A 21,386-nucleotide genomic window follows, 5' to 3' on the forward strand; every position below is an offset into this window, starting at 1 on the left:
CTCTCTTTTGCCTAGAAAGCCTTCATTACCAACGTACTAGTCCTTGTAACCACAAATCCACCATCAATTTTATTCTACTATATAACCTCAACTTGAAAGAGTTCAACATACACATTAGAAAATGTAACCCATTACACCATTAATAAATGGTACTCTGAGCTCCATGACCTTGTCTTCCTATTACTCAGTCGCCTTCCCTTTGAGCCTGTTCAGGGTTCCTTCTGATGGACTGGCCGATCCCATCTCAAGCAAATAACACACCATTGATTCTACATCGTTGCCAAATATACTGTAGGCTTCGATGACCTTCCTGTAACTGAAACCCATTGACAGGACCATCTGCATGCTGCTACTTAACTCGGCATCTGAAGAGGTCCTTTCAAGCCCACTCTTTTGTTCCCTCTCTGATGGACCTGTAACTGTTAAGAGAAAATTGTTTAGCTCCATGTTGATATGTAATATCTTTTCAGGAATTTCTTAGGGAGCCATTTCGAGAAAGACATTTTTTTATTTCTCTTATTCTTTTCTTCTTTTTTTCTTCTTGAGAAAAATATAGGGGCAACTTAAAGATAGGGAGACCTTAAAAAAATAGAAAAAAGTTCCCAAAAATTGAGAAATAAAAATCCCAGACAGAGTTGGTGTTCCTCTCTCTCCCTCTCTCTCTCTCTCTGCATGGGTGTATGTGGATTCACGCATGTGTGCGTGTATGTGGGGTTTTTGAAGAAACTACTGTTTTTGTAAAGTTTTAAGGGCTTCTCAGCTTGCTTAGAAAGTCCTTTTCAGCAAACAAGACCTAAAAATCTGGGACGAAAAGCAGCCCTACATTTTCAGGAGAATACAAATTCCGCTATTATAAACAAAAAGGGTACTTCCTATTCCCAATTCTTCAAGCATTTTCTCAAACACTGGTGTTAACTCCACGGAATTCCCAAATATTGGGTTTTTCATACAATTTTTAAAAAGGATTCTTTTCAAGTTCCTAACTACCATGGGCATGTCTATAGACTCGAGACCGATGGTAATTTTTTAAACCACCCAAAGAAGTCTGAAGTATGGAGCACAGTATGGATGATAGATGAGGCTTCCTAATACTGCCTGCCATAACAGTATACTTTCTCATTTGAGAAAATTAAGAAAGAATATATATATATATATATATATATATATATATATATAAGTTATCACTCACTTGCTCCGGAAGAGGATGGCTCGGCATGGGAAGAGGTTGAAGACTCCCTCAGGCTGAGTTGTTGCTTGAATTTATCCTCTGCAAGATATTCAGCCCGTGAAGCCTCCATAACCATGCGCTCGATTTCCTTCTCTGTGAGCTCCAGATCAGAGTAGAAGCGACCCTCGGCTAGAAGGGCCTGGGCCATATTACAAATACATAATTATTTGAGGCTTTCCATCTAAAGTATTAAATGTCTCAAATTCATCTCATCAAGGGATGATGATTACAGATCAAGAGATTTATCAACATGGGATTACACATCAAAATAAAATAAGATGGCAAAACTACCTGAAGAACAAGGCAAATGATCAACTATTCATTACAAAATGATAATAAATGTTAAAAACCTATACAATCACTCATTGCAAGCAATCAAAATGGAAATATACTCCAGCTAAGATGAAATATGATGCAGCCTGTCTCTAACTAATGATATTGTAAAATATATCTATATGAAGTGATAATCCCCCTCTATATAATCTGCCTATATAAACTTAGTTCTTCCGATTGCAAAGTTGGATGAGTTGCCACAGAGATCATGCTGCAATCTTCACAACACAAAGTAAAACAGTTAAACCAAAACACCAAGTTCCCAAATCAGATGTGCCCAGTGTTGGAAAACTCATGCGAGTCCACTCAAACTCGCCAAGTCACTCAGGCTTGACAATGTACCAAGCCTGGAGCCATACACATGGGAACTGATAAAGTTTGGCCAGTTCCCATTATTTTATCATTTTTTTGGATGAACAGCTGAGTCTGTTAGACCTGACTCACAATTTGGAACATAGCGAGTCGCAAGCCATATCCATGATTTCCAATACGACTTGTGAGTTGTGACCAATTAACCCTGTAAGCATGACAATAATCAAGCCACAGCTTGACATACTGCCTCATGGCTAAATTGAGAAATAGTTCTTTGCTTATTGCTCCAAAAAGTGAAATTAAGCCCAACAAAAATGCAGGAGTCCATGTAAGGCATTCAGATAACTATACCAATCTGCATCTGTAAATACGTACACGACTCAAATTAAGAAAAGTATAGAAGAGACCAAGGATGAGAAGGCCTTGGACAAAGCAACTCATATGTTTAATTTTGTCCATGTGACAATAGACATGTATTTGAGCAACTGGATGCCTAAGAAGGCATGGTTCAATTCAGTGAATACTCTTGGAGCCTCTAAATGATCCGGTGATTTAGAATGGGATATGACATATAATAAAGAAGAACCACTGGAATGAAGTCTATGCCAAAGAACACTGGGAATTGCAGTAGGCTTACTACCAAAAATGTGAAATTTCTCGAAGATGAAGAGCATATTTGCATAAGATACAACATCTTTCCCGCAAAAAATCTATATAGTAAGAAGTCGAGCACCTTCATTCAAACATGCATTTCAGGAGCAAGGCTCAACAGCAGGCGACCTGCCTGTTCGTCTAGGCCAAAAATATCAATGATTGGACTAAAACAAAGGATAATATATATGCAAGTGATACACGCAATGTTACATGGACACTTCGAAATTTGTTTGGTGTTGCTTGTTGACACATATCAAGACATAGACAAGTGTAGACACGTCATCGACACCTGACTGTATGTGTCTAATGATGTCATCAATTTTGGAGTACATATCAACACATTATGTATATGTCTGCCCTTACTCAAACACACGTGCTTAATGGTTTTGGTGGTAGAGCAACAATTAAGACAAGGAGGCCCAAGTTCCATTCCTCACAATGAAACTTTTTTTATTATTTCTTGGTGAGATTTTTTATATCATAAAAATACAAAGACCATCACCTGTGCACAGCTTGAACTTGGGACGATTTGCACATAAACCAACATACTGCCACAAAGCCACTATGATGTTAGTAGACAACATTGTAGTTATAGGCTAACCTTTTTAAAATGGCAAAAATATAAACAAAACGGTCGATGGGGTTTGACTACGCAATCTCTTAGGTGGCTGCTTAAACAGGACACACTCTTCCACCACAATGTTGTGCATTTAGTGGGCATCTAGAAAAACCTATATAGTTATATTTTTCAAAATAGTCGTTGTACAATGTCTTGAAGTACTGACATTTTAGTCTTATGTAATAAACACTCCGAGACATACTGAATACTGAACAGCGTGTCGATATCCATGTAACACTGGATACCATGGAGGAAATAAACATAAGGAGGACATGCCAAGAATTGTTTTACCCAAAGGAAAAATTAGATATAGAGGAGATTACATACTTTCATAAAATGCTTAGAGCATCTATCTTTTCTAATCACAGTTATGAGAAGATATAGATTTTCCAAGCTTGTAAAAAAACCTCAGATAATCTACACATTGAGAACCTTAGCCACTAATTTGTTGCGATATGGCTCAGATGATGATGATGATAATGATATGTGCATTGAAAACCTGAAAGAAGTTTGATGGCATAACATCTCACATTATGCAAATCCAATATAATATGCCGCAGATGAATATTAACATGTCTGCAGGAACTAAAAAAGTTCCCACAAAACCACTTTTAAGGGTGAGGGACTAAAAACAAAAAACTGAATCACCTTCAAATAATGATCCTCCAAATAAGCTTCGATTTGGATATACATAAAAGGTCCAAATCCCTTACTTAGAGCCACCATCCATTCAAATGGGCGGACTAAATTTAATTATGGGATAGCCGTAGATTTGGAACAATTTCAAATTAAATAATAATAATATGAGGCGATGGTTTCAGAATGGTTCACACTAAAGTTTGGTTTGGAGCTCCAAAAAAAAACAGGAAAAAACCTAATCCCTTAGATACACTGTCCAGTCAAATGGACAGCTCAAATCCGACCTTGGCAGTAGCAATAGACTAGGAGCATTTGTGGAGATCATTGTTTTAAAATGCGGCAGCGCCACATATGCGACCGCATCATGTGGTATGCACTAGGAGGCACAACGCAAAACAGCTCATATGCGGTTTGGTGGGATGCACCGCATCACACCGCATATGCGGCCATAGTGCATCGCACCACATATACGCCGCATCAGCATGATGGAAAAAAAAAAAAACACCTTGACCGGGGTATTTAGGCAATTTTCACCCCAAAAGAGGGGATAGGGTATGGGGGGTATTAAACCCCCCAAAACAGTAAAAACAGCCACTTTTGCGGCTTTTTTTTCATCAAATCAATTAAAAAAAAAAAAGGAATGACATTTTTTTTATGTTTAGCTAGCCCCACAGGCTAATGAAGAAGTACAACCTAACACTATAACACAAAAGAGTAAAAGCTCAGTCCAGTAGCATGTCAGTTCCAGAGGTCGAGAAGGATGAGGACGATTCGAGGAGACCGAGGAAGAAGAATAATATGTGGAGGCTGCTGAGGATGATATTGATGATGATGATGCACATGGAGACTCTCTAGATAACTTGTCCAATAAAGATTTGAGATTTACACTTGAGACTTGAGAAATGATGATGATTTGTCTTGACTTTTGAACTCTTCAATCTTCATAGACCTTTAGTTTGTAACTTTAAATTTTGCAGTTGTGAATTTGTAATATGGTTTTTGAATGTTTATGAATTATGATTTGGGTCCCTCACCCACCTCAAAAGTTGATTTTGGGATGATGGAAAGCCATTGGGTTCCTACAAGAACACTATAAGAGTAAAAGTCTCTAGGCCTAGGGGTGGCATCCCGATTGGACCTGACCCAGAAAATAAAAATATATATATTTAAATGTATTTAAGTATTGTGTTAAATATACACATGTACTATTTAAATATTATAACCAAAAATACATAGTTTTAGTATATTTAAACTAAAAATATATAGTTTTATTTAGTAATATGTTATATATTAAAAATTATTTAAATCATAAAACTATTCATGTTGGGTCCACATGGACCCAAACCCGAATAGTGTTCGGATCCAATATTTGGACCCGGACCGACCCACTAGGTCCAACTTTTTGACCCATTCCCGGACATGGGTTGAGTCTAGTCGTCGGGTTCCCGGATCGGTCCAGGTCCATTGCCACCCCTATCTAGGCCCTCGGCAGGTATACTAAGGTGCCTGCCTAGGCTCCCTACAAGGCGAGAGCGTAGGCGGAGCCTCACAAGACCTTGGCCGAGGACAGAAAATGGCCCTCGACCAAGGGGCATTTTAGTAATTCCCCCCCCCCCAAAAAGGGGGGAAAAGCATTTTGGGGGGCATTATTGCCCCCCAAAAACCCTTGTAGTGAGTTTCAGAGAGAGAGTCTCTAAAATCCAAGATTTGAAGATTTTTCAAGAGATCAAAAATTTTTTCAACCGCCTCAAATCCCTGCAAAATCAAAGGATATTCATCCCAAATCTTTTTGAGGCTTTGTATTGGTTGCAAAAGAGGAGTTTTGGGAACAAAAAGTTACCGATTTGAGCCGATATCGATCACATTTTGAGAAGGTTCGTCTATTTCAATATTTTTAATTAAGGTCATGTATTTTTTGTGTAAAATAAATTACGATATGTTTTGACGAGGACAATCGTAAAATGTATTATGATATGTTGCTTTATGTTTTTCCTTTCCAATATTTTATGATGTATTTGATATGTTATCAACTATTTGGATTTTGATTTTTAGTTTGGGAAGGTAATTCAATGGAAAAAATCCATTGCACTTGAACCAAATGATTTTTTTTTTTGCATGAGTTTACGTGTATGATTCATAACCTTTTCCTCCATAATTTTTTTTGCATTAGTTAGTTTGATAATTGCCTTTTTAAATAATTGCATGAGTAGGCATGAGTAGGCTTTACTTTGATATTATTTGTGATTTTTAGATCGATGAACCAAATCAATGGGAAAATTCCATTTCTTCCAAAGCGATTTAATTTATTTTTTTTGTTGCATGACTTAGGATACATGCATGATTCATAATTTATTTTTTTCAATTTTATGCTTTAAAGCATTGAAATTTTAATGTGAAGGTTTTACCTAGAGTTTTTTACTTTTTTTTTTGGCCTTGAGCATGCCAGCTTTACTTCTTCCTTGGATTGTCAAGAACTCAAGATATTGAACGGCCAGTATATTTATTTCTTTCTACATCATTGCCTATTTGTAATTTTTAGATGACCACAATTTTAAATTTAAATATTTAGACTGCATAGTTGTAAATTAATCTTGCTTTTGTGTATGTATTGGCAATTTTCACTTCTTGTAAAGTATTCAAGCTTGACTTCGGTGGTTATGTATAATTTTCAGGATTAAGCGATAAGTAATTGAGGGCTGTAGGTGAAAATGCCTTCCTCGAGTTCAGTAAACAAGCTGATACGGGTTAGAAATACGAATATTAACCCAACCCTAATGACAAGAATAAGGTAGCTTGCAATTTTTGCAAAAAGGAGTGCAATGTTGGCATTAGTCGATTGAAGAAGCATTTAGCCGATAAGAGAGGGGACGTAGTGCCATGTACTCAAGTTCTTGGAGATATTAGGAAACAGATGTTGGATCGTTTAGATGGGTCCAAAAGAAGAGAGAAGAGACAAGGAAACAACATGAAGACATTAGGAGATTTGTAAATATGAATAGAATAAAAAACAAAGATGAAGATGAAGAGGGAGCGGCCTCCATATGTAGACCAGATATCATTGGGCATAAGAGACATTGAAGAAGGGGGCCCATTGATACATTCTTCTCTCCTCCCAATACTGAGGTGGTGGTTCGAGAAAGGGCGCTGGTATAGACTAGTCTGGAGGATCATTTGAAGAAGCAGGATATCAAAAGGGTTAATCAGTATGTGGCACGATGGTAGTATCAAACAGGTCTATCATTTAATACTACGGTTAGAAGAGTTTCCAAGCTATGGTGGAGCAGTGGGGCAGTTTCGCCCAAGATATAGGGCCCCTACACCTTATAAGCTCAAGGGTCCTGTGTTGAAGAAAAGGTGGATATAACAAATGAGTACCTGAAGACCCACAAGGATGCCTAGGACAGATGTGGGGTGACTAATATGACAGATGCTTGGAGCAATAAGAGTTCAAAGAGTGTTATGAATTTATTGGGTCATTGTCCTATGGAAAACAAATTTTGAGGTCCCTTGACACATTTGATAAAATTCGTTATGCGACTTTCATATTTGGAGTTGTGGATAAGTGCATCGAGGAGGTGGGCGAGGCACATGTTGTGCAAGTTGTCCTTGATATGGCTAAGGCCAATATGGCAGCTGCTAGATTGTTGGAGACGACGAGGATGCACATTTTCAGGACGCCTTGCGTGACTCATTGTATCGACCTCTTCGTTGAGAAATTTGCCAAGGAGAAAAAAGCAAAAGCTTTAAGAGTTTTTATTTAAAGCCACACCAATGTTTTAGCCATGATGAGGAAGTTTACAAATGGGGCTGATTTGGTGAGGCCAAGGATCACAAGGTTTGCAACACTATGGATTCTCTGAATAACCAAGGCAATTCGAACCATGTTTGTCTCCTCGGATTGGAAGGAGAGCAAGTGTTCTAAGGAGGCAAAGGCAAAAAGGTCTATGACATTGTTATAACACCCAAGTTTTGGAGAGGGGCTCAATATTGCCTCTATATTTTTGAGCCACTTGTAAAAGTGCTTCGCCTTATGGATAGTGAAAAAGAGCCAGGCAATGAGGCATATTTACAATGCAATGGAGGTTGCAAGAGAAGAAATTAAGATGAACTTGAAGAAAATGAAAGCAAATATGAGTCCGTTATGAAAATTATAGATAAATTCGCAGCTGAAGAAACCCCTACACCTAGTAGGATACCATCTCAACCATGCTTATTTCTATTATGATTCTAAGGTAGAGAGTCGGGATTGTTTTATGGAAGCAATTAACAAGTCTAATGCAAGGCTCACGCCCGACTCAGATGTCCAAGACAAAAGTGTCTATGGAACTTGACTTGTATCGTCTATGCGCATATTTAGGACACACATTGTAATAAGACAAAAGATGAAGATGTATTTGTCATTTACATTCTTACATTTAAATTGTTACTCCTTACTCCATATTTAACTTGACTTTAATATTCTAAATTCTAAGTTTACTCATATATATGTACTCTATTTATTTTTAACGTATTGTAGCTTCATGGTGGGCCAATCATGGACAAAAGTGCCCCCAACTTGCAAAGTATGGCGAAACGAATTTTGAGCTTGAGTTATACATCATCCGGCTGCGAGAGCAATTTCAATACATTTGATATGGTAAATTTTTCATTTATCCTCATCTCCTATCATTCTTTGACTCTAACTTTCTCAATATTTTTTTAAGTAACAAATTCTAATAGTGCAATGATGTATTATAAAACAGGTGCATTCAAAGAACAGAAATAAACTCAAGCAAAAGAGACTGAATGACCATGTTTTCATTTAACATAATCACAAGCTGAAGGAGTGCCATATAAAGTGGATTCAAATTCAAGATCCAATAGTTGTGAAAGATTTAGATAAAAGAGACGAATGGTTGGTCGAGTAAGATGATGGGGCTGAGCATGTATTCGAGGGACGGAGAAGAGCTTGACATGGAACCAAGTGCAAGAAGTGGGAAAGGCGAAGAGAAAGCTGAAAAAGAAGAAGGTACAGACGAAGAGGAGGAAGATGGTGGAGGAGAAGGAGGATGCAGACTCAGAGGAAACAAGGGAAGAAGGTCATTATGGGGGGGAGGAGGATGACTCCGATGATGATGGCTTGGCATCATCATCAACTTCAGGTGCACTTAATGCTTTCCTTGAATGTAGATGTCATGTTGCTAGTGATGATGAAACTAAACCTCATATTGAGTTTATCATATTTGTGGGGTGAAGGAGACTACTTTTCTAGCTTGTTTATGCCCTTTGATTGTCAGATGTGACTTTTTTTAATCACTAATCTGTTGCGACTGGCATGATTTAATGGATATCATCAGTTTTGGGATAAGTTCAATAAAAAATTAACATTTACTAGTAATATCTAGTAATTTTCATTCTTTTAATGCTACTCTTGACTATTTTATTAACAGTTTAAAGTTGTGTATTTTGATGTTTGATCTGTAGTTCTAACTTCTGAACAATACATTATATACAAAAAAACAATAAAACCCTGTTTATTAAACAAACACAAAAGGAATTCTATACTCAAGAACAAGGGGGCAGCCACAATCCGCGAGGTGCCTAGGTGCCAACCTCGGCGGCCACTCCTACTCCTTGAACATTGATTAGGCATTCCCCTAACCCATTAGTACCAATATTCTAGTTGAAAAAGAGTCACCGCTTATTTCCAACTTTGTTGTACAGAGACAAATGGTAGCACTACTGCTGATGCATTTCGACCAATGCATTGGCACTAAGTATATGTTTCCAAATGAGGCATTAATGTAGTGACTGAAAATTCAGACTTGGAGCTGAACCAGACAAGGCCCAAGCCTTTGGCACGATCACACAGAAAAGGTTCCAGACCTGGTTCGACTTGGGCAGGTGTTGAGACTACAGAACTGGAACCAGGACCACCAAGTTTTCAACCATTGCCCTAATAACTTTAGAAACAATATCTACAAGTACAAACATGCACCAAAGCTAAGATTATTTCCCAGACAATATCACATGGTGAAGGTTGAAGAATGTAACAAAAATGTTAAGCAACATTCATAAACATCACATTAAGTAATCCCTTATCTTACAAGTACATCAAGAAAGAATCGCATTAAGCCACAAAATATGAAGCAAAGCAATTATGAAATATAAGACAAAAATGACCCGACTCAGAGCAATGTGTTTCTTAACTATTATGTCATCGAAAAGGCAACAGCAATAAGACCATAGTGGAACAGAAATTTTTTTGTTTTTTTGAGAAACAAGTGGAACAGAAATTTTTCAATAGCTACTTTTTTGGTATGCACCTTGGCCAAATCTCATAGGGTAAAATAAAACATGCCATTGTAATTGTCCACAGACATAATATGAAATATCATCAGGCAGTAAATAAAGCATGATGCCATAGATTATATCTTTTTCTTTCTTGCAACTAAGCCAAACAATACTACCATGTAGCCAAGGAAAGCACAATTGGCCCTAAAAAGAAAAAAAGGGAGAAGTTTTGACACCAGAGAAAAAGTAGCCATAATCGAAAACTTACATTCTCAAGTTGTTGATCCTGCTGAGCTTTTATGGCAGCCTTTACTTGATCTTTATCAATGTTTGTCTACAATTTAGTAAAAAGGGACATGAGAAAAGAACAAATTACGCTAATTAATCCAAAACAAAAAAGAAAGTCTCAAAACCCAACAAAAAAAATAAAATAAAAAAAAGAAATGGCATTATAGACAGAAACTGATCTTCCAGATTGTGGAGAAGCCAGAAATGAGATGAACCAAAATTAATGTTCAGAAGATGTTCACAAGATGTGTTATTTCAAAATACTAAGCAAACTAAATATGTATATATGAATCATATAGTTGCATTTCTTTCTTTTGAATAAATTGAATAGATGAACATACTAATAGTGGAATGCAGTTGCCTAGAAAGTCCAGTACTACAAATGCCATTGTTACAGGACTCACCCCTCGTAGACTGCTATAACCAAGGCCTGCACCAATTGTCAGTCGGCGTGGATCAACAAGAGAGTTGTAATGATTTCCATGATGATAGCTTAACCGAATTGGAGGTGTATCCGTGTGATAGCTGTTGTGAAAAATGTTGATAGGCTCTGTACATAACAGGAATTCAAGTAAAAATATGGCAACTAAAAATATTTTTAACATTTCCCTATCCAACTACGACAGCAAATCATAAGGCTCAACTACAATAGGAGGATACCTGTGCCGTAAGAAAAAATATGGATAGGTCTATTGAACATCTCACAGAAAGCCTGGATCTCCACATTGTTCCCGTAAACCTGCATCCCAACTAATAAGTTAACAATTTTTGACACATTGTTAAAAAGAACTATTGACAAGCCAGAGTAATATTCTCTATGATTGATCAAATAATGATAAATGAAGATCCAGCAAGCACTATTCAAATCCCAAAGTAATGCTTTATAGAAATGCATTGATATCCGACATTTTTTCTTATAAAAGTTCACTGGAGAGAAAAAGAGGTGAATGCTGCTGTAACTTTAAAATGTTTTAAACCCGCAACATTAGTTCAGTTACAAGTCTGAAATCCCAGATATATTACCCACAGGTACTTCTGTTGATTACTAAAGCTCAGATTACTTCATGGGATATCAAAGAAACCCCAAAGATTGTGAATCAAAAAGGAATACTATATATAGGGATTGTATGCAAAACTTCGTACGAGTATACAATTTGGATACTCATGCCCAACATCAGCCATCCGTACATATCCTTCAAAGGTGAACATACAGTTCCAACTCAAAATAAGGGCAGCCTGAGTGAAAAACAACTAATCTCCTACCATCTACAAATAAGTATGGACAATAGATGTTGGATCAGAGTACCAATATGGTACTAGATCTGAGATATTTTCTCTTTATGCATAAAGTACAAAAATTTCAAGTGGAAGGCTTTCAAGTCGAAGAAGGGGAAGGCCCAAAGGACATACATGGAAGTAGTGAGATAAGATATGCTGAATTCTGGTCTTACTAAGGGTATGGCCCTTGATAGAGCAGAATAGGATTCATGTAGCCAACCCCAAATAGTTAGGATAAGGCTTGAAAGATGATGATGATGATGATATATGGCACATAAATTTTAATCTCACAAGTCTACAAAAATGTGCAGCCACAATCAAACAAATAAACGTTTGGAGTAGAACCTTGTCTCTTCTCTTCCTCTTGCAATAAGATGTAAAACCTTCTGTAATAAACTGTGAGAAATGATCCCGCTCCTTCTCCTGGAAATAAAAATTGACAAAACAATTGCACTGTCATACAACAGATCTAAAATTGAAATCAGTCACTTATTGTAGAAACTGCAAGCTGTATTGCACACCAAAAAGTGGGTAACTACAACCACCATGTCTACAGTGACCTCATAAACAACACAACAAAATTAAATGATATGAGCTGTGACAAATCTGTCATTCAATAAAGGTGCGTGTATATATATATATATATATATATATATATATATAAGAGGGTGAGAATGAGAGAGAGAGAGAGTTCTGAAAAGAAATTCTTCACCGAGTTCTGAAAAGAAATTCTTCACCTTCACAATATGGTAAAAGCTTTTGAAGAGAGGAAGTTGGGTAAAGGAATTTTCTCACTTCTGCAGATGAGGATAGGTTGGCCATTGGCATCAAGAAACCGTGGATTAAGATTAAGGAAAACAATTTAAACATGAACGCATGAGGTAAGAGGGGCTCTTTCGCTGCAATTGACAATGGGAATAGGGTTTGAGCATTGAGAAACCATGGATTCAGACTAAAACAATTCAGTGGGTGACAAAGAGGGCTTTAAAAAGAATGCCTGGTTTCCAATTTAGGAAAGCTCTTTATAAGGGGGTATCATGAAAATCCTTAAAAAGGGAATCCATGAAATCAGATAAATGAAGGTGCTAATAGGTTAACATGAAGCCACATATTCAATTCTTAGAAGGGTTCTTTAGGGTCTTCAAGAAAAGCACACAATTGAGAAGAACACTAGGTGTTTGTATTCAAAACCCTAGATCTGTGTGCCTCGCGCTTTCGTGGAAAACACTGCACGATGGTGAGGCTTTTTGTTTTTTTGTTACTTTCTTTTTTGTGCTTTCTTTAAAATCAATTATTTTGTTTGTTTAGTTTCTTTGTCCCTTCTTCTATTTTTAACGGAAGGATTGGCATAAAATCCTCGATTCTAATCATCCTCCATTCAAAATGGCTTGTTTGAATGCTTCTCTTGAGGGCATTGTTTTTGTTTATTTATTTAGAATATACTTGCAAGTATTTTTTTAACTGTTGGTGCTAAAATATGATGATTTATAGCTTTTAACAATTAATTTTTAGTATCTTGTTTATTATTATTGATGTTGTTTTCTAATGATCAGTATAAATGGATAACCAAATTTATTTTGAATTTTTAGGCCTAAAAAAGGGGTGTAAATGGGTCTATTTGGCAAGGTAGAGAATTACGTCTAGATCTACCGCACCTTTCCTAGGTCACGTCTAGGTCAGGGTTTAGGGCTGGATACATCATTTACATAACTCGGTAGGGTCCGGATCAGGGGCCCCCAACCTGTTTTCACCATATTAGATTATGGAGTTTGCATACAAGTCATGGCAAGATATAATCATTAGAATCTTTACCTATCAGAGAGAACAACAAAGTATGAACATCCATTGGAGCTAACACACAAGAACTTGAAGCCATGTAATCCATCTGCCTCAATTACTTGCCAGCAGGCTACAGCTTATCCATCGCGAGTTAAAGATTATCCATGGAAATTCTCAGAAGGAATATCAAGGTGAATCACCAAGGCATGAAACAGATCTTTTTATAATTAACTTACTTATTTTATTGGTGGATAATACTGATTAGAAAAAATTTGACAATCATTCACCTCTCAGTGATATTACAACAATTCCTGATGATTAACTCATAACTTGCCCCTGACATACATGCGCCCCACAAAATACATGGAAAGAATAGAGTGATTCATAAAAGATAAAAGAGAGAAACTCAAATTATATAATAAAAATCAAGATTCCAAAATATTTAGAACTCTAAAAGAACTTGATAAAAAAGAAATTCAAGAAAATTCAGAGGAACAAAATCTCAACGATTACATTATTATTGGCACTATGTCTCTCACAATTGTATGAGTTCTTAAACAAGAAACCAGTTAATTTATCAAAAGGTCTATGTATAATCAAGAGGTAAATGTTTTGGCGAGGGAACGGAAGCCAAACAAAAGCTACTGGTAACAAGCCCCACAAAGTTTAGTCATGACAGAGGCTCTATTTTACAAATCAAGAATCATTAGTACTCGGATTCATCTTTGTAGCAGATAGTCACATATTTGAATTCATTTTAGACAAGAATTAAGGAAAAACTGAATAAATGAACTAAAATAAAATAAAATAACCAATAGATTGCCATCCTCCATGCTAACTTCATTTTTCTCTGGAAGAATTCTAAACTCTTCATAGAAAAACACCCAAACAAGCGAATTTCACTACATCATGCCAAATATTGAGTGAGTAGCATGTAGTTCAGAATAATCATTAATCTATCTCAAGATGTGCCATGGTCCTTGAGAAGCAGCTTAGAGACCATCATCCTTCAAATGACTACCAAAGAGTACACTATTCATTTTCTAAAATAAAAGAAACTGATGAAAACCAGACTAAATAAAATAAACTAACCAGCAGATCACCATCCTCAACACTAAATTCTTTTTTTCTAGGGAAGTTCCAAACAATCTTCTGAGAAGGATGCCCAAAAAAGCAAATTTCACTACATCATGCCAAATACCGAGTAGCATGTACTTCAGAATAGTCATTATTCTATCCAGAAATGTGTTGGAGTCCTCAAGAAGCATTTTTACGGACCATCATCCTTCAAATCACTCTATCAAATAGTATTCTATTCATTTTTTTAATAAAATAAACTGATGTACGAGATCCAGATTACAACCACCCCACCATAAGGGAAGTCTTATCCAATCTCAAATGATTCTCATGAGCACACCATGAGGGTACCAGCCTTAAAGCAGTCTCACACCAAAAAAATCAAGATATTCGTATGGTAGATCGATATTTCCTTATTTTGTTTTAGGATAATTCACAGAGGCCTAATTCTTCAGCCTCAGGACAAGAGGGTATTTCCACAGAGATTCTTAACGTAGATGCAATAGAACCCATGCTGCTTCTGTGAATACCATATTCAGAGGGTTATGAGGTATGTTGAGGTTCAATAAAACCCTTTTCATCTCACTTCCTTTTCTATAGAATTCTTATGCCCAAAAACAAGGGTTTTGACGAGATTTGAGAATTCAGTTTGTTAAATCTTCTCAGAAACCTTTAAAAACAAAACATTGTTTCTTTTTCATAAACCCCAGAACGCAAAAAACATGACTAAAAAGTGATTAACATAATCAAAACTCCTTTAAAATGAACAAACCAACTTTTTCTGTTTCATAAGATTTTTTTCAAAAACAAAAAAGGAATCCCAATGTCAACTCAGCCAAGTAGCAAATGGATTCTTCGCGTCGGCCTAGACTGAGTTGAACATAGAATTTGATAATTTGAATCTCAATGCATACCAACAATACATTAAAATGAAAAGTAAGCGAACTATTTAGAAACTGTATACTTAGCATCATGTTACAACTCCCAGTAGATCATCTTAAGATTGACTTGTAACATTATGGAACTCTATTACATGAACACCACATGAAGTTATGTTCCCGGCTAGCATGTCAACTTAATAACATTGCTTTCTAGAGGAAATAAAAATGAATGGTCATTATTAACCTTGTTTTGGTATAATAAAAGAAAAATGGTGTTAATCCATAACTACAGCACTGACTTGCTCATATGCTGTCAAAAGTGGATCACTCCAAAAACCAAATGCCCGACGGTGAAAATACTAGATCTCTCTACATGTCAGAGGACTGAAATGTCACAAGCGTATACATAACAAGCTCCAAGAAAAAAGTACAATATTTAAGCCAGCTACATGCATTTATGTAGGGAATTACAAGTCCATACCATATAATCTATGCACATGTGCCTAGTTTCATCATACATCTCAGGGTCTCCAAATACTTGATCAGCAATAGCACGAAAGAGACAATTTCCATCTTCCACCATTCGTTTAACTTCTAACCCCTTTGTTCGCCTGATATCCAACTCAAATTGACGCTCCCTCTCCTGAAAAATGAGTCATTTTGTTAATTATGACGTCAAATAAATAGACCATCAAATCATAAAGAAAAGACCAGTGAAGACTTATAAACTAGCATCAAGGATATCATGACATAGAGAAATAGTAATTTAGCCAAATTTATGTTGAGAAGAGAAATAAAAGGAAATAGAAATTGGAAAATACAATTGGCCAAATTTATGCTAAGAAGTGAAATAAAAGGAGATAGAAATTGAAAAATACAAAAAATAGGGTCCGGCCTGAAATTAAATTCTTGGCCAAATAGTATCAAAAATGAAACAATATCATCATCATCAACACCAAAGCCTTTTCCCAACTAATTGGGCTACATAAATCCGGCCATTCTGCTCTATTAAAGGTCATAGCCTCAATGCTGCCATAAGTCCTCATATATTTTCTCACTACTTCCGACCATATCCTTTTGGGCCTATCTCATGCCCTTGTTGAGCCTTCCACTTGAATTAACTCGCACCTCCTAATAGGTATTGTACTGGGTCTGCGCCACACATGGCCAGCCCACCTAAGTCTACTCTCTCTCATCTTATTGCCTATTGGTGCCACACCTAAATTTTCTCGAATGTATTCACTTCGAATTCTATCCCTTCTTGTCTTGCCACTCATCCATCTCAACATCCTCATCTCCACTACACTTATTCTATGGTTATATTGTTTTTTGACCACCCAATATTCCACCCCACAGAGCAAAGCTGGTCTCACAGTTGTCCTATAAAACTTTCCCTTCAGCTTCATTGGTATGCAGCAACCACATAAAATTCCGTTCGCACATCTCCACTTCGCCACCCAACTCTAATTCTATATGAGACATCTTCCTCAATCTCTCCATTTTTCCAACTGTAATATTTAGGGGAAGGGGCCGGGGCCGTGGTGGTAGCACCCCCACAACCTAGTCACCATGTTGTGGTTTCCATTCCCATTGACACCACCCCACTAACACCTTCAAATAACTAACTCCTAAACTATTTGAAAAAATAAGTAGGAGCTTGTCTTCCCCACTTAATTACCCACAAAAATAGATATCGAAAGTGCACTCTTTTGTGGTATTTTCTAGCCATCAATCTTAACTACTTCCTCATCTCTACTCCTATTATTATTAAACTTGCATTCCATGTACTCTATCTTAGTCTGGCTAATTTAAAAAGTACATACCAGTACAACAATACATATATAAGGAGTATAAATCAGTACATACCAGTCACACTTCTGTTTACAGGCTATACTGATCTTCACAATATTGTAATTCACATAAAATCATTTCCTAATTGAAACAAATGGACTACATCGCTGGATAAAACCACTGGAAACAAGAACATACTAATACAAATGAAGTATAATAGCTCCCCTCACTAGTATCAAAGTTGGTCGAAAGTTCAAACATCAAACACTTTAACTGTTAGATTATTTCGAGAAATTGTAGTATTCACAAGATAACCAAAAAAGTGTGATACACCTTACAAAGTATGCTTGACCATCCTACAAACACATCCCATACTCCAGAGAATAAATAGCTTTCCTCTGAATATAATATATGTGAACCGTGCTTGTATGCTCAACAGTTATCCCTTGACTAAAACATGGTCTATCCCGAACTAGAACTTGGCATAATGGTGCCAAACCACCAAAAAAGCAGACAAACAGTCAAGGGGTAACACCCCAGATTGCAAATTAGATGCACCCAATTGTCCCACCATACACACGCATACTGCTCTCATGTTAAGGAACTAAGCAAGATCCCCAACCAAAGATGCAACTGAAATTATACTTCCAAAAGCCATCCCCTCTTATGGGACAAGAAGAATGAAATTTCTATTGAATTTCAACTGACAGTTACCCTCAGTGCTTACTTGTAAGGACACCCCGCTGAAGGGCGTCTTTTTCTTTTTCCCCTCTCTTTCGTAGGTCAAAAGAAAACATGCATACTCATTTAGGGCAAAGCATATTGAAACTCTAATGAAAATATGTACGAAAGAAACAAAGATTGGAGGAAAACAACTTACGATATCATCAATAACTCATTATCAAAGGAAAAGCAGAAAAAGGAGGAAAGAAACAAAGATTGGAAAGTAAAGCTTGCATCATTGTCAAGGACAATGTAAAGTTTGCATCATTATCAAGAATAAATTTCTTTTCGTTTCACTGATAAAGAGAATAAAAATTTCAAGGATTAAAAGAATAAAAATTTCATGGATTAAAAGAATAAAAAAACACAAATACATTAGTTTTAATTCTCTCAAACCTAAAAATGCAGAAACAAAGATCGATGGAAAGTATATAACTTACAATATCAGCATAAGAAGACCCGAAACAAGGGCCTTGTTCATCTGCACTATTGTAACCTTCACCTTCTCCAAATGACCTAGGCGATGATGGCAATGAACCAGAAGATGAGGTCCTCGAAGACACTACAGGCCAACCAGACCTTCTGGATGGACCACTTCGCACCACAGCTGAACCACCTGAAACTATTCTTCTGTTGCTCGAGTTTGCAGAGGGTTTTGGAGGAGGAACAGGAGGTGGTGGCGGATAAGAGCTTCCTGATGCAAATTGAGAAGACCCATTACTCAAAACATCACTCTCATCACCTTCAAATTTCCCAGTTCCCCTAAATGAAGTCGAATCTATCGATACAGGAACCGAACCTGTAACTTCTGAATCACCCAATTCCTCAATTTCTTCTTTTTCTTGATTGGCAACAATGGATTGTGATGATTTTGGCCTAGCTTCACTCCATTCCTCGATACCGGTCTCAATGGATGGTTCTTGATTGGCCTCCCCTTCATTGCTCTGCAACTTCTCATCTCCAAATATAGAGCTCTCATGGACTAACCCATCAAAAGAGGTAATAATATCGTTTGTATCTTTATCAGAGTCATCTTCTCTGGTAACATGTGAAGAGGGCGAAGAGACAGTAGAGACTGAATTAGGGGCAGAATTGGAAGAAGAGCCACTGGCTCGGTTCGAAGAGGAAGAACCAGAGCCACGCTGAACCAGAATACGAGTCATCTCCGAACCCTAACCCTAGCTTTCACTTTTCAAACCAGGAAATCAACATGAACAAGAACCACAATATCATGGATCCAAAGACCAAAAGAACTAAGAGAAACCTTTATCTCTTGCCCTCACCTTTGGTGCACTGATACCAATACCACTGGTAATCGATTTCTTGAAGCCCGAAGACTCGAACTCAACAAAGACCAGTCTCTGCATCCCCTAAAACTTATCACCACACCCACGACCTTCACTAGTCTAGCTTTTTTCCTTCTCTCCTCCTCTCTCTCTCTCTCTCTCTCTCTCTCTATCTAGAACTCTCAATTTGCAAAAAAATCAAATTGAGAAACTCATTCAACACCTGCAAGTATTAATCATCAATAAATCAAGAATCCATGTAAGAGACCCTAAAACCAAAGGAACCATAGAGCTACCGGTGCTCAAATTAACAGAATCATTTACAAAGAAATCAAAGAAAATAAAGTTCTATTAAACCAAAGAAAATAAATTTCTTTTTTGATAATTAAAGAGAATAACGTACTCAAAAACCAACATATGGGGTAGAGAGAGAAAGGTAGGCTCAAAACTAGAGAGAGAAAGGGAGAAAAAAAAACAGGTAAATATCTAGGGTTTGTGGGAACTTCAGATAAGGGCATTTGAAAGTTGAGAATACACAGGAGAGAGAGAGAGATTTATGAGCAGAGAAATAAGGGAGAAATGCAAGGAAATATAGAGAGAGAGTGAGAAGAGAAGTTCTGAGAGAGAAAATGAAAGAGGAGAGCAGTAAGAATGACCGGCGTCATTAAGGGGCTCCGTTTTTATTGTCGTCGCCGAACAAACGCTTCGGATTTGCGTGATGCGACGTTTTCCGATGGCCGAGTTTTTGCGTTTCCTGCCAACGAGTTACCGTATCTTTGTCAGCTTAAGTTTGAGACACGTGATGTAGAGAGAGAAGTTATGTGAGAGAAAAAAGAGGAGAGAGGAGGAAAGTCCATACTCCATGGTCTATACAAGTTAGAATAGGCCAGCGGGAGATACGGAAAACACGAGGAGTGGCGAAAGGAGGAATAAGATTGAGAAATCAGAAAATAGACCGCTCGGCCCATTCCATGGTTTAAAATAAGTGCAAATATACTATGCTCCCTCGGGAGCATTACTGTATATTTTATATTTGCTCCCTCGGTCATTACATCTATCTAGGTTGATATTTTGAGTCTCAAAATTTGGGAGAGCAGATAAAAATTATTTGATGATTATTTTTAAAGGAAAATTGAATTTTAAGTTATGTGACTCTTAGATCTAGCTCTTCAAAAATTAGATGTCTATATTTAATCTTGAGGCTTTAGTTTTTCTAGAATATATAGAGTTTGATGTTTGAGAGTTTTTTTACTAAGATTATTCTATGGGTTGTAGAGATTAATCCCATCTAAAAAGTATGTATTTTGCACAAGGGAGTAAATGGATAAAATACTCCTACAAAAGAAAGATATCTTTTGACTGCATTCTCAAAAAAAAATATGTCTTTTGACTTAGAAATGTCGATCGCTCAATCTTAATTGAGAATTGGCAAGGCAATTGTGTTTCTCACCGTACATCAGAAATTGGCTGGTTCTATCAGGAAATCGACCTTCAGCACCACCCTTTTTATCATATTTTCAATTTTTATTTTCTTAATTTAAATTTTTTTGCCCGATTATCCACCGGTCTAGATCGATTTTTAAGATTAATCACCGGGTCACTCAACCGTGTTTTTAAGCATTGGGCCATACTCCATACAAGTTGTAATAGGCTAGAGAGTGAGTTATTGAGGATACAAAAGTGTGAGGAGGGTAAGGTCATTTATACTCCGTAGTCCACCCAATAAGTTACGAGGGGGTAGAGAAGGAGATTGAGAAGTGTGAGAGAGGAGGGAAAGAGGAGTCCATGGGTTGTTAGAGAGAGAAAAGGAAAAGGAAGGGGAAGAATAAAAGTGAGGGTGAGGTTTCATCGAAAGTTGTGTTTTTTTTGTTTTTTTGGCGAAGTCCCCTCTACTCGACTTTTATTAATTATAAATAAGAACGAGCATTATATATTATTTTACACTATAGTAAGGCAGTTATGTACGAAGTAAGAAAGTAGAAATAAATTTTGGCAGATGACAGCGTCAAATAATAGTACCAGAGCACCCGGATGCTTTATTCGCAAGGGCATTGTTAGCAAGGGCATCGGCTATCATATTTGCCTCACAAAAAACATGGACAAGAGACCATCTATGAGTAGAGAGATTGCTTTGACAATTATTTACAATCATCTTTAACCGTCATGGGGCACAACATCGATTCTGTATAATATTCACAAGGAGAGAAAAATCGTTTTCTATTTGT

At 36.9% G+C, this 21,386-nt stretch overlaps 1 protein-coding gene across 6 annotated transcripts; it reads right to left on the reverse strand.

Annotated features, from left to right (window-relative positions):
• Positions 1 to 46: 46 nt before the first annotated feature.
• OTLD1 (OTU-like cysteine protease family protein) lies at positions 47 to 19,963 on the reverse strand. Of its 6 annotated transcripts, none has more exons than XM_088852032.1 (10): positions 19,818 to 19,929; positions 18,675 to 19,384; positions 18,316 to 18,569; positions 15,843 to 16,004; positions 11,970 to 12,047; positions 11,007 to 11,085; positions 10,751 to 10,896; positions 10,327 to 10,392; positions 1,190 to 1,367; positions 47 to 419 (listed from the first exon to the last, which is right to left on the reverse strand). In XM_088852032.1, the coding sequence occupies exons 2-10, from the start codon at positions 19,036 to 19,038 to the stop codon at positions 181 to 183; spliced, it is 1,566 nt and encodes a 521-aa protein (XP_088708158.1). In that variant the 5' UTR covers positions 19,039 to 19,384; positions 19,818 to 19,929; the 3' UTR covers positions 47 to 180. The 6 variants fall into 6 exon arrangements, with proteins under 6 accessions (XP_088708158.1, XP_088708157.1, XP_088708156.1 ...); XM_088852031.1 differs by having other exon boundaries at positions 19,565 to 19,818; XM_088852030.1 differs by having other exon boundaries at positions 18,316 to 19,384; positions 19,818 to 19,963.
• Between the last annotated feature and the right edge of the window lie 1,423 nt (positions 19,964 to 21,386).

This window comes from Amborella trichopoda, chromosome 11 (assembly GCF_054954075.1).
Source record: "Amborella trichopoda isolate Santa Cruz 75 chromosome 11, AtrichopodaSantaCruz75HAP2 v2.0, whole genome shotgun sequence".
Taxonomy (NCBI): domain Eukaryota; kingdom Viridiplantae; phylum Streptophyta; class Magnoliopsida; order Amborellales; family Amborellaceae; genus Amborella; species Amborella trichopoda.

Coding starts and splice junctions, on each gene's coding strand:
- OTLD1 (XM_088852030.1), bottom strand. CDS start 19,038: ATGACTCGTATTCTGGTTCAGCGTGGCTCTGGTTCTTCCTCTTCGAAC. Junction 12,048..15,842: donor ACATGTGCATAGATTATATG/GTATGGACTTGT, acceptor TTTTATTTCCAG/GAGAAGGAGCGGGATCATTT. Junction 1,368..10,326: donor AGGATCAACAACTTGAGAAT/GTAAGTTTTCGA, acceptor AATATGGCCCAG/GCCCTTCTAGCCGAGGGTCG.